General features: G+C 49.4%; 1 protein-coding gene across 2 annotated transcripts in view; it reads right to left on the reverse strand.

Moving 5' to 3' along the window:
* LOC125880117 (retinoic acid-induced protein 1) overlaps positions 1–13565 on the reverse strand; it is a 71949-nt gene that overhangs the window by 2895 nt on the left and 55489 nt on the right. The window contains exons 2-4 of one of the 2 annotated variants that reach the window (XM_049562400.1): positions 5145–11822; positions 4850–4943; positions 3739–3788 (exon numbers count right to left, since the gene is read on the reverse strand). In XM_049562400.1, the coding sequence (XP_049418357.1) occupies positions 3739–3788; positions 4850–4943; positions 5145–11744 (6744 nt within the window). In that variant the 5' untranslated portion in view covers positions 11745–11822. The remainder of the gene's footprint in view (positions 1–3738; positions 3789–4849; positions 4944–5144; positions 11823–13565) is intronic. The other variant, XM_049562401.1, reaches the window with a different exon arrangement.

The following is a 13565-nucleotide window of genomic DNA, read 5'->3' on the forward strand; positions in this document are numbered from 1 at the left end:
AGGGGGCACGCAGAGGACACGTCCCCAGTGGTGTAGTGGAGGGCAAGTTTACGGGATATTCCTCCCTCTTTTTCTGGCTGTTTACAGTATATCCAACTACCAGCCAATAAGCCATTGGAAATAACAGGAGAGTATACCCACTTCCTCCTTGCTAACCTTCCCATCTATCGAGTCGTACACCAGAATGTAAGAACTAAGCCTGAAGTTTTGAGGTCTTCCCTCTGTGACTGCAGCATTGACCTCAATACTGCAGAGTATGAGCCTTTTCAGCAGTGACCAGCAGCTCAATAGCTCATTCTGTCAGTTGGTTGATTGGTTGGTCAGTCAGTTGGTTGATTGGTTGGTTGGTCAGTCAGTTGGTTGGTTGATCCACAAAAATATCCCCACCCTTTGACAGCCACAGTTTTTGCCCTAGAAGGCTGATATGTGGCGTGGAGGTCAAGTCTGTGTGTGTTTGTGTTCATGCAAAGTGGCTATGAGGTGGTGGTGATGGGGGCAATGGGAGTGGTCTATGGCAGAAAGGCGCAAACCTTCACACACTTGCTCAAGATTTTGTGGAAAGACTGGTCACACACTGTTCATGCCAGCTGGCAAAAAGGGGACATGTGTCACAGCTATTACAAATTTGCACTCATTGTTCTATCGGAACAATTATACCGCAGGTGGGAGCTTACGTGCACATGCTGCACATGCGTCTTTGTGCGCGAGGGTTTCTGTGCGGTTCTGCAGACATGAAAGCGAGCTGGCTGCAGTGTGCAGGAGTGGGGAGATGGATGCAGCTGGCCAGTGAACCAGCTCCACGTGAAAGACACAGCGGGAACGCCTACTAATTGCGCTGGTGTGGTGGCGGCGGTGGTGGTGGAGCGCTTTCTTTCCCCTTATCCTCCTCTGCAGCCCCTCAGTATCTCTCGTTCACCCTCTCCGTCTTTCTCTCTGAGCTGCCAGTTGCCCATCCTTATGGCCTGGACTCAGACCAGCAGCTTTGCTCTCTGTCTTTTATCTCTCCCTCTTTCTTTCCTCTCTTTCTGTTTACCTCCCCAGAGTAGCTCTCATTCTTTTAAACCTTCAATCTCACTTGTTTTTTTTTTTCTCAGTTTCTCCATCACCAAGCGCTGCCTGTCTCTCTGGTTGCCCTTCTTTTCTCTGTCTATCCCTGTCTCTTTCGTGCTGTCGCTCTCTGATGTAACTGCCCCCATTCGTCTTTTGTTCCCACTCAGCCGCTGCACAAAACTGTTTTTTTTTCCATCCCTCTGCCTGTCTCTCTCTCCCCGCTCACTGTGTGTATACGTGTGTGAGCTTACAGGTAACCTGTTAATGAACCTGTGTGGACGCACACAGTGTGTGTCCCTTAGCTCTGGAGAAGCCACAGCTGAAGGCAACATGTGTGTGCGATCACATCGATATGTGTGTTCCAGCCCTGAAACCAAGCGAACGCAGGCAGAGGGAAAATTTCAGAGGGGGACCCATGGGTGGGGTGGTTGTGTGTGTGTATGTGTGTGCGTGTGTGTATGTGTCTGCTCTTCCCTTTGATTAGGCTGCTCAGCGTAAATTGGCGCGGCACAGACCCACACACATACAGACCTTCAGATCCCTCAGCTGATGACAGCTCTGCCTCAGCCCGCTAACAACAATCTCTCTGTGTCTTGCTCTCCTTTTTCTCTCTGTTTCACATACTCTATTTCTGCTGCTTAGACGTGGGAGTTGAGGTGAGGAGAGGCGGGGAGAGGAGATGGGAGAGAAAGAGGGAGGAAGGGATTGAGGAGGGATGAAGGGAGGACGACTGAAAAAATGGAAAAAGGGAGCTCGCAGCAGATGAGAGGTGAACAGAGTAAGGGAGCTGGAACAGCAGGGAAGCGCACAGGCAAAAATAAGGGGTACGGAGTAAAAAAAAAAGAGAGAGAAAAAAGAGAAAAATAACAAGAGAAGGAAGGAGAGAGAAAGGGTGGAGAGAGCATGTGGGGAGGATAGCAGGCAGTGATGCCGGGTGGGGTGTTTTGATCAGCAGCCAGCTTTTCATCCCTGTCAGTCTGCACAGAGGAGAACAGGAAAAGAAGAGGGAGAGAGGGAGAGATGCAGAGAGGGGAGGGAGGGAGGAACGGAGGCTACTGCCACTGCTGCCTCAATGCACCGCTGCTCCCTGCTGAATGTCAGCATCTCTCCCCCTCTACTCCCCCCCTCTCCCTCTGCATTTGACCTTCCTCTGTGCGCTGCAGTGTAGACACGCCACCAGCAGATGGCGTCTCTATACACGAAAGTTGTGGAGTGGACTGATCATAATAAGACAAAAACAGTGGCCTGTTGTAATTGCAGTGGTCTGCAGTCATAACACAGCATGCTGAGTGACAGTAATACACAAAAGGCGCATAACTAAGTGTTTACACAGCTACTGTTAGTTGATACGGGTTCAGCCTGCCAAGGTCATTGGGTACATATTGATTTGGTAACAAAACACCAGTCAGTCCAAGATGAGATCCAGACCGTCTTGGCATGGGCGTGATAGGGTACTTGATACAAGTGTACAATGAACACCAGCCCGAACCCTCGTGTTTCCCCCTTTGAGTCTTTCTCTGTTTTACAAGAGCTGACAATTGTGTTTTCTGTTCTGCACTGTATCATCTATCCAGCCACGGTACCGCTGCTTGTGACAGCAATGTGTGAACTCAATTTTTTTCTGAGCTGTGGAGAGGGATGGGTATGGAGGAAAAAACATGCACAGCGATTCTTGGAGCAGAGAGGCTGTAAGTGTTCTAATGGGAAGACAAACGTATGCATTCCTGCGGTACATTAACATATATGAAATCGCTAATGTCTTATAGGTTGTTACCCTGGGAGATGCTAAATGATCTTCATATATTCCACCCTCCTTTCTTATATGCATGACTTACTGTTAAAGCAGGGTGCAGTAATAATTTGGTGAAAGATTTTAAAGGAGCAGTGTGCAGGATTTAGTGGCAGCTAGCAGTAAAGACTCTAGCTGAAACTTCTCCTACATGCCAAGCGTGAACTGCTGTTTAGATTTCCTTCAGTTGTCATTGTTCAGGAGGTTTTTACCAGAAGCTTAATTATCTGCAGAGGTCTCCTCCTCTTTAAAACAAACAGACCAGGTGCTTAAAACCAGTAAAAATACGAATAAAGGGCGCACAGTAGCTAAGTGGTTAGGGTGGGCATCCCATATACAGGCCGCAGGTTGGATTCTAGCCTGCAGCAATTTGCTGCATGTCATCCCCGCTCTGTCTCCCCTTTTCGCACTTAATCTGGCCTGTCAAATAAAGGCAAAACCCCCCCAAAAAATCTTTAAAAAATACTGAATAAAGCAATTTCATGTTAAAAAACAATGTTTCACCAACACTGTTTGGCTTGTCCAGGCAGGTCACTAGCCCTGCACAAATATTCGGCCTGTCGTGGAGGGTCTGCTACATACAGTGGTTGTCATGTAATGGCCCCGTCTAGAACCAGTGTTTGGTGTGTGTGTTACACTGGGCTACTGTAGAAACATGGCATTGCAACATGGCGGACTCCGTGGATGAGGACCCGCTCGATATGTGGAAACAAACGGCTCATTCTATGGCAACGAAACCATGACAATTCTTATTTTTAGGTGATTAAACACTGAAGAGAACACACTTGTGCCAACATGTCCCCCGAAATCCTACACACTGGACTTTTAAACTCTCAAAAGGAATAGCAGAAGGCCTGATATGCATTTATTCGCTAGTTTTAAAGCTTTCGTTTTCTTACCTCGTGTTTAGGACATTTGATGGAGAAGTCATCCTCGTGGAATGTGCAGCCTGGCCAGAGACAGAGAAAAGTAGAAGAAGGGAGAGGATAAGCTACAGCGTCGCAGACAGACAATTACAATGAATGAAACAAATAGTGTGAGGCGGATGCACACAACTCCCCCCCCCCGCCCCCAAAAACCCCTTGAAAAATTCAGATAAATGACAAAGACGTGGGGTTAAAATGAAAAATGAGCAAGAACGAGAGAGAGCAAGAGAGCAACAGAAGAAAGGGAGAGACTGAGTGGATGAGTTGCGATGCAGGCAGGCAGTCAGATATGGCTGGTGCACTCAGCAGGATTAAAAAGGGCCTCGCTCTGCTCCCTGTGCTGGCTAGGCAGACGTGGCAGGCCTTCTAATCCTCACACTGTACTTCCTTGGCATGAGGTAACGTAAGGGGAACACATGTGCTGACACAGAGACACTCACTTATATTGACAACAACGACCAGGGACACACACACACACACAAGCACTGAAGGCAACGTGCTTGTAAGACGCACATAGAGAAGCATCCGAACCAGCAGGAAGGCACACACATACATGCAAAACACACACACACACACACACACACACACGCACATGCACATTCAGTCCCCAGACAGCGGAATGGATGGACGGAGCCACAGGGGTTGTGGTCAATAATGCACACATACACACCCTCCTCCCTCTATCTCTTCCCCCTCTCCCTCTTGCACACTCCAGGGTCCCACTTTCCTCTCATCATCCCCTTTATTCAAGGCTCACTGCCTCTTTCCCCTCCCTCCTTTCCTCTTTTGCTCTCCCCTAGCACTCTCAGACATCTCTTCTCGCACTCAATAATGTTACTTCTTGATGCATTTTCCTTCTCTCATTTTACCCACATCCGCTTCCCCTCCCCTCGCTTTCTTCCCTCTCCTTTCATTTTTCTCCTTTTTTTTTTCTACCTGCCTTATTTGTTCCCCTCCCTATTGCCCTCTAAACCCACGTTCAATTTCCCATTCCCACTTTCCCTCATTTCTCCTCCCTCTCCCTGGCTTTTCTCCCCCTTTCATCCCTTGTTGCTCTCTTCCTCCTCTCGCTGTGGTCTCTTACCTATCTCTTTGGCGCAGACATAGTGGTATTTATGAGAGCAGCCTCTCCAACAGCAGCTGAGGGACGCCCCCACAATCTGGCACTTGTAGCAGTTCTGGGGTTAGTCAGACAGACGGACATATGGACCGAGACCAATAAAGAAACAAACAAATTGACCGATAGAGGGACATAGAGGGAAAAGAGAGGGAAAAATGTCGAAAGTTAAAGTCAATTTCTCAAAGAAGCGGCATAGTATCTCCCTTAACTTCCATAAGCATGCACACATTTTGGAAAAGACTGATAATTGCCGTCGTACCGTTTGGGCTGAGTTGTTGGCAGCTTCCCTCAGTCCGTATAGCCTCCCAGCTACCATAATTACCCCCTTGGTCCAGATGGCACAGTTTTCATGGGCCCAGTGCTCCTTAGCCTCTGCCTCCCACTGTAGCCTTTGGAACATGCTGTCACCCCCCTCTTGGTCACTTGAGGCCCCTGAGCTGATGGCCTGGAGCTGCTTCATCCTCTTGAACCTCTCTCGGAGAGTTAACCTTCGTGGACCGCCCTCCTGACCTATTCTCTCTGTTCTTTCCGCCCGCCGGTAGCGGCAATGATGGTGCCTGCTACTACTGCCCTCTTGAGTGGATGCCTCTGTGTTGCCCTCCTTTTCTGTGCTGCCCTCGCCCTCGTTCTTTGACGAGTTGCTTGGTTCTTCACTGCTGCTACTTTTGTTGTCATTGGTTTTCTGTGACTCTTCCCTGAGGGATTCCGTTTGCGGGACCGTCAAAATTTTCCGTGGAACGCCATCCTCTGTGTAGTAAGGTCCGCACAAATCACCCAGGTCTCTGTAATTTGCTGGCTTTCCGCACAGGCAACATGCAAGACACCTGTCAGTTAGAACTCTGTTTACCAAGGGTCCCTGTAGCATGGCAACAGTGTGCGGCACTACCTTTGCAACTGTAAAAGGATTCCTCATTCTGAGTATGCCTTTTTTTCTACGTCTCTGAAATATTACCGCGTCCTCAGGCTTGTTGACTATGGCACACCAAGAGGAAAAGTCTCTGGAGTTGTTAATCCGTACATACGGACAGAAAGACAGTTTTGAGTTTTGATGGACTGGTTTGCGCCTGATTCTCTTCACAGAAATGATCTCAGTCTGTTTTTCTGATACTGTTACTACAGGACCCACGATACATGTCTCTGGTTTTTCCTGCTTCTCTTTTTCCCTTCTTTCCATTTCTTCTTTTTCTCTCTCCTCTTGTTCCGCCCGTTCGCATCCTGCAGCCCTTACTACTGCCTCAATAACTTCCATGGCGTCCTTCATCCCAGGTTTTGGCCCAGGTTTTTTGTGGACCTTCATCGGCTTGCCAGGAATCTGCTCTGATGAGGCTTTGCCTCGTTTCCTCTTAGTTGGATGTGCAGAGGGTTTTCGGCCTCTCCGAGGTTTCTGAATGAGTTCTGTGCTGGTAACCTGGGGGGCCTCTGTGATCTCATCTGGGCTGATTGGCAGGGGTACTGTGGACTCTGTGGGGGTTACCTTCTCTTCTGCCCTCTTCTCTTGTTGTTCTGCTGTTTCAATATTTGTCTCCTCAACTGTCTCTGTTTCTTCTAGAGGGGCTTGGCCTTTTCTCTTCTTTCTCCTCTGTTTTAGGTGCATCTCGTGGTTGTTTTTAATGGCCCTCTGCTTGGCTAACCTTGGTGTTGTAACTATTAGGCTCCCTGCTTCCAAGGCTACTACTGAGGCATCTGTGCTCTCCACCATGGCCCACCTCTTCCTTTTAGTTCTGGCAGACTTAGTGGCAGCAGAGGATACACCGTCTGAGGCCTGTTGTATCCCCTCTCCCGGAGCTTCTACTGGGGCCTCTGTTGGGCTCCAAACCTTGTCAGCTCCAACATCCTGTTGTGTCCCTGGTTTAATGTTTGCTTGTCTTGTCTCCTTCTTATTTACAACCTCTTCTTCCATCCCTTGTCTCGTCTCCTCTGGCGCTGATGCCTCTTGACTCACCTCATTCTTTTCTCTCTCCTGTGTCATCTCCTTTTTTCTCACGGCTCCTTCTTGTTGTTTCTCTCCGTCCTGTCTAGACTCTACGCTTTTCACTTCTCCCTCCGCCATCTCAGTACTATTTATGAGCAGAGATGGCTCACCTTCCTTTAGGACATGTTGAGGCAAAGCCTTGGCTGTCACATCATCAGTTAGATTGCTGTCTATCTGGAGGACTGGGAGGTGTTTCTTTGAGCTAGGAGATGTAATTTTCTGCACCATGGCCTCATATTTCTGTCCTCTGCCTTTGCGTGGTGGGAGGACTTTTGTTTTAGTGGGACATTGAGGAGGCACCACGGGCACATCACTAGTGACGTCAGTTTCACTGATGTTAGGGGGAGTGTCTTTGGGTGGGGGAGTGACCACAGAGGCTTTCTTTGGTGCCCCTCGCTTTCTTTTGGGGCCCCGGACAGCTTTCTCTTTAGGTGTAGAGACAACCTGTTCCAGCTGAGGTGGTTGAGGTGGTAAGGCTTTTGGTTTGGGTTTTGGACCCCTCTTTTTCTTTACTGGTGTTGTAGAAATCTCTGGGCTAGGTTTCCGTTTTAATGGAAGTGATGTCTTTTCCTCAGATTGTTCAGTTGGGACTGGTGGGGCTGGTGGTGCGGGTGGGTCTGCTGGGACATCTGTGTTTTTGACAGCATTAGGAATGGGAGTTGGTGTTTGTTCCACAGTAACAGGCTCCTCTTCTTTTGGAGGATCATCACTGGCTTTAATTTCTGTTAGTGCTTCAGGTAGAATATCTTCCACTGTGATTTTTTCTTTTTCTTTTGATAGCTTTTCTTGTGAGGACTTTCTGGATCTCAACACCATGTTCTTACTCTCTTTCTCTGGTACCTTAACCTCTTGGTTTGGTTGTTTTTCTTCCTGGTTTGCTGGTTTTACATCCTGGTTTACTTGTGATATTGTAGCCTTTGGGCTCTTCCTGCTCCTGCTTTGCAGTCCTGTCAGAGGTTGAATGGTTTCTTCTTGTTGTACCAGCTTTGCTTTAGAAACTGAGCCTTTGGGGCGACCCACTGAGGCCTTAATGGGTGCAGTGTCTTCAGGGGGCGGAACATCTGCAGGCTTAGGTCCAGGTTTAGGTCCTGGTTTTGGACCTGGTTTAAGAGCTGGTTTTGGACCAGGTTTTAGACCAGGTTTTGATCCAGGTTTTGGCCCAGGTTTTGGCCCAGGCTTTGAGCCTGGTTTGGGTCCTGGTTTTCGTTTCACGTGAGTCTCAACTTTCGGTGGCAGCTCTAGTTCATTTGGCACAGGTTTTGGTCCTGGTTTTGGTCCTGGTTTAGATCCAGGTTTTGGCCCGGGCTTTGGTCCAGGCTTTAGGCCAGGTTTAGGTCCTGGTTTTGGACCTGACTTTGCTCCAGGTTTTGGGCCTGGTTTTGGTCCAGGTTTTGGCCCTGGTTTGAGACCAGGCTTTGAACCTGGTTTTGGGCCTGGTTTTCTCTTCACATGAGGCTCAACTTTGGGTGGCAAGTCTGGTGCATTAAATGAGCGAGTGCACATTCTCGAACGAAAACCATCAGTTAGCATTTTGGGAGTCTGGCTTACAATGGATTCCTGATGAGCTAGTTCCATTTGATCCGAGAATAGCACAGTTTTGCTCGGAGGCATGCAGGGTTTCTGTGTAGGCGAGGGGGCTCCTTCCTCTTCCTTTTCCCCCTCCCTCTCCAAGCTTAGCTGTCGCCTGATTCCCACACCTGAATGCATGATTCTTCTTCTGCCCCTGGCATGCTTACGCCCAAATGCCCTTGGCTGAGCAGATGGGGCCACAGGTTCTGGCTTGGCCAAGGGGGTCACAGCACTGGCACAGCTGATGCCCGGCTCCATGTCCTCATCACCTTTTTTGGGGGACGGTGGAGTGTCTGCCCAGGAGGGGGCTGAGGGAAGTATCGACTTCCCTGGCAACTGAGGAGAGTCTGGCTCCAGCACTTTAGCATCACTGTGATCAATATGATCCCTGGACTGAGCTGGAGGTGTTGTCTTGTCATTGAGAGCTGAGAACACTGGCATAGCAGACTGAGGCTGAGGAGCAGTGTCACCGATGGCTGACTCCCTTGCGGAAGCATCTGCTGCTGCTGTTGCTGCTGCTGCATTTGGATGAGCAGGCGCCCCTGCAGGCTCATTGTCAGTATGTAGCTCAGTACTCTGACTCTCTGTCCTGCTGCAGAGATCTCCTGGAGGCTTCTCTGGCCCATCTCTGTTATTCATGTGCTCCTCAGTCGATGTCACGTTCTCCCCCTCCTCCAGTTCCTCCTGAACCTCTGCAGACAGAGGAGGGGAAAGAGCATGTTGTTGTTGCTGTTTCTGTATTTCTTTCTCTACCTCTTCATCTGCCTCCTCCTGTCCGTCCCCCTCCTCCTCCCCCTCCTCTTCGTCCTCCTCGTCTCTGCTCTCCCTCTTGTCTGAGTTGCTCTCGTCCAAGGTCTCAACTTGGGGGGGTGGAGAGGTGTTCTCTGAGCTGTCCTCCTTCTCTGTTGAATATTGATCCTGTTCAAGGTCACCCCTAGAAATGAAAGGCAATGTTTTCACTGAGCTCTCAGATGCAGTTGGAGACTCAGATTTAAATGCCTCTGATTTCATCTCTTGGCCAAAGTGTTCCTTGTGGCTAGAGTCAGAGAGAGCTGCGGGGGACTGTTCAACTGAGTCTCTTGCATCGGGATCATATTTGCTCTGGACCTCTTGGTACACTGCCTCCTTATAGCAATAGCTTTTTTCTGTCACCTCTTTGTTTACTTTGCTATAGAGAGCTGGGCATTTCTCTTCATCTGACCATTTCTCCAGATTTTCTGTAGATTTAGCTGTGTCTGAATCTCTCTCAAGGTCAGGAGTTTTATCTGTGGGCACCTCTTCTTTCTCAGCTGATTTCTCTGTCCAGGCTGATTCTTCAAAGTTCTCTTTCACAGGTTCATTTATATGTTGTATATCTGAAGGGGAGTCCCTTTCTTGTTTCATAGGACTAGGGATTGTGATGCTTGTAGGAGACCTCTCATCACCAATGCTCTTCACTGGAGTACTCATGCCATCTCCTCCCTGCCCTGACTGACATCTAGTAGGGTCAGGGGTAAGGTTGTGCAGACCTGAGTCCCCAGATCTTGTGGACATATCATCTGGAGATGTCATGGAGCATGAGGAGGCTGTGTCCAGGCTGAGTTGTGTGTTATTGGGGGCCTGTGCTGGACTTCTGCCCTGGCCACAATAGTAGTATCCCCTTTCTAGTTGTTCATCACTACTGCTGGAGTAACCTCCTTCGTGGAGTTCCATGGGCATTGGCTGGTGCTGTGGTGTAGAGTAAGGATCTTGCATGGGGCCTCCACCAACACTACCACCACCACCATCTGGATATGGAGGACTTTTGTACTCCTCACCCTTTTTGGTCGATGCTCCACTTCCTGCACTGCTGTTGCTCCCTCCACTGCTGCGCTTACCGCCTTTCTTGTTGGCCACCAGGGCCTCTGACAGCAGCAGCTGCTGGACATTATTAGAGATGTTCTCTACCTGAGAGGTGAGGGCATTCAGGCTCCACAAGCTGGGGTTTGACAACAGCTTCTCTGAGAAACGCTCTTTCATGGTGGGGACCTGCGGTGTGGTAGTGTAGCTGTGTGGTGCTGCATGGGACACATTGGGTGAGGGGTGTGAGCGTGGGGGCATCAACATTGTGTTGGTACTGGCTTGCTCCTGCATACCAGCTGAAGAGGATGAAGAGGAGGAGGCTGCCCCAGGGGTCATGGGTGGTTGACCATACTGGAATGACTCTGGATTAGTCATTAGTGGTGACGGGGTGGAGCTGTATGAGGGGGAGCGTCCTACAGAGCGTGCAGGGGAATGGCTTGAGGAGGGGCTACAAGTCTGATAATACTGTTCTGGTGATCTGACGGACAGCTCTGAGAGACAGTAATTTTGTTGGGGTTGGCTGTAGTGTTGATATTTAGGGTGGGGCTCCTGGGGGTTGGTCATAGCCTGTAAAGGCGGCTGCTGCTCATAACCTCTGGAGGGAGGCTGCTGGTAGCCGTAACTGTTCTGGGTTGACCTGTAACCTCCCTGCTTCAGATTGCTGTGGCTGCTCATTTGTCTGCCATACTGGGAATTGGGGGGTATGTTGTAACCTTTATAACAGTGGGGCATAGGGCTGCACTTTTCCATGTACGGTGAAGGAGAGGGTGAGTGCTGGGGGTAGTGCAGGTGACTCTGGGGGTACATGAGAGGGGAGGGGGCAGGGTTGGGAGGATGGGCTTGGTGGTGGGGGCTGTTATAGGCAGGGGTTGAGGGCTGGTGGCACTGGGTCTGGGAGTGGCCCAGCATGTTCTGGTCCATGTACTGGGAAGAGCCAGGTGCAGGGGTACTTCCAGCCTCCATACGCCCCACCATCTCCTGGTCATACTGTGCTAACTGGGCTGAGTCCTCCCATTTCTGCTGGAGGTGGCCCTCGCTCATATACTGGGCTGAGTAACTGCCAGGGCCCATGTGGTTACTATAGGCCCCAGGACCCTGTAGGTGCTGACCAGGGTTTGGTGGGGGCACTTTGCTTCCTCTGTAGGATTTCTTTGCCTGCGAGGATGCCGTGCCCCCATTTCCACTCCCATTCCCTCCACCATTGCCTGGGTAACCAGGATAGGCTTGCTGGCTGTAACAGTCCTTGGGTCCTCCAGTTCCTGGTCCTCCAGCGGGAGGCATGCTTGTGGGGTTCGCCAGTGAATGAGCCTCATAGCCTGACCTGGTGTGCCCTGGGCCTGGGCCTGGATGTGGGCCGGGGCCTGGGTGTGGGTGCTGGGGATGGGGATGATGCGGGTGTTGCCGGTAGGTCTCCAGGCGGGATAATTCATGGGGCTCCTGCTGGTAGCAGGGTTGGTTGCTGTGGTAACCACCGCTGCGCTCACGGAAGGACTGCATAACTGTCTCCGTCTGTAGCCAGAGCTGGGAGGGGGAGGTGAGGTGAGACGGGAAAGGGGGAAGGGGGGTTAGGGGGTTCTGAAGGCAGGAAGAGAGGGGGCGAGAGAAAAGAGAGAAAAATGATGAGGGTTAGTGCTGCTGAACCCGAGGTTCATCCATTCTGCATCTTCTCCTTTCATTTTCAATGTCTAATTCTATTTTAACATACACTTGCAGTCAAAGCAAAACTGAACCACTGAAGATGATATTTTTCACACCCAGCCACACATTCAAACACAGACTTAGGTGTGCACATCCCATGTTGATTCAAATTATGTAGATTTATCACCCACAAACTCTAATATATTTAATTCATAGGCATAATTAGATTTTACAACAATAATAAGTACTTTAGATCGCTCGCAGCACTTTTCTTTCTCATCCACATTTGAAGAAACTGTGCATATGTGTGTGTTTGCGTTCATGTGTCTTGTGTGTGTGTGCGTATAAAATGGCCCCTCCATGGTGCAGGCTCCAGGATCTGTTTCAGCCTCTCAAGATGGAGGGGCAGACAAGTGATGCAGTCTCTGGTGCAGTGATTGACATGTCTGTGAGAGAAAGGAGAAAGACAGAGTGGTGTGTGGGAACTTAATTACCTGTCTGAAGCAAATAAATAATCATAGCAGTTGCGCACCTGTGTGTGTGTGTGTGTGTGTGTGTGTGTGTGTTAATATGTAGGAGTGTGTGATTGAAACCAGGCAAATGATCACACACATTAGGCAATAAGAAATATGATGACATCTGAGGAGCATCCATGTTGGGTCGTACTTGCACTTGTTCCGAGTCTCCGCTGAACTCACTCACAGAGCCACTGTGGCTATTTAGCTTTCCAGTTGACTTTGTATGATGCATTATTTATTATTATTGTTTGGATCAAATATGATCCCCCAGACTTAGCCCCACTATTTTTCTAACCACTTTAAGATATTAAAATGTATTACCTAAACAAACAATGTAAAGCGATATTTTGTGGTTTGTCTTTGATGCGGCGTTTCATAAAAGGTTCAACTGAGCCCTGTTTTTTCTTCTCGGTGTCTTTTCCTGCACAGATGCAAACTCCAATTTCCTCCAAGGGGAAGTGGGAAGTGTTGCAGTGTGTGTGTTTGCGTGCATGCTCTCAGTACACCAGTAGGGGTGTCATAGAGTGTGTTTGTGTCTTTGGTGTGTTTGTTCCAGGGTGTGAGTGCACGTGGCAATGTTTGTCTGTAATCTTTTTCTTGCCTATGCATGTGTGTGTGTGTGTGTGTGTGTGTGTGTGTGTTTATGAATTCAGACAAAAAAGAAAGGAAGAGAGGAGGGGTGGAGAGTGCTCTGCTCTATAAAAGGAACAGAGTCACCTGGAGACAGAGCACTGAGCTTGTGTGTGTGTTTGCGTGTGTGTGTGTGTGTGTCAGCCGGTTCCAGCACAATATCCCGGCATTCAACCTGCCCCAGGGACAGTGGTGCATCCCACCAGACGCACAGTAGCATTATTCATCTCTGAAACACAGTGTGTGTGTGTGTGTGTGTGTTTATGTGTGTGTAAGTGTGTGTGAGGAGGCAAAGCAGTGTGTGATTATTGCGTGCATTCATTCTTGCGTGTGCATGCCTGTGACTGTGTGTAGCTCTGTTGGTGTTTATGCATGCAAGTCCACAGCTTTTGGCAGCCCCATAAATATACACACACACACACACACACACACACACACACACACACAGGCAAACACACACACACACCTATAGATTCCCCTGGAGATTCTCTGTCCTCCCTCCTACCTTCCTATCTCCCCTGCCTGCAGCCTA

The sequence above is a fragment of the Epinephelus fuscoguttatus genome, linkage group LG19 (assembly GCF_011397635.1).
Source record: "Epinephelus fuscoguttatus linkage group LG19, E.fuscoguttatus.final_Chr_v1".
Classification (NCBI taxonomy): domain Eukaryota; kingdom Metazoa; phylum Chordata; class Actinopteri; order Perciformes; family Serranidae; genus Epinephelus; species Epinephelus fuscoguttatus.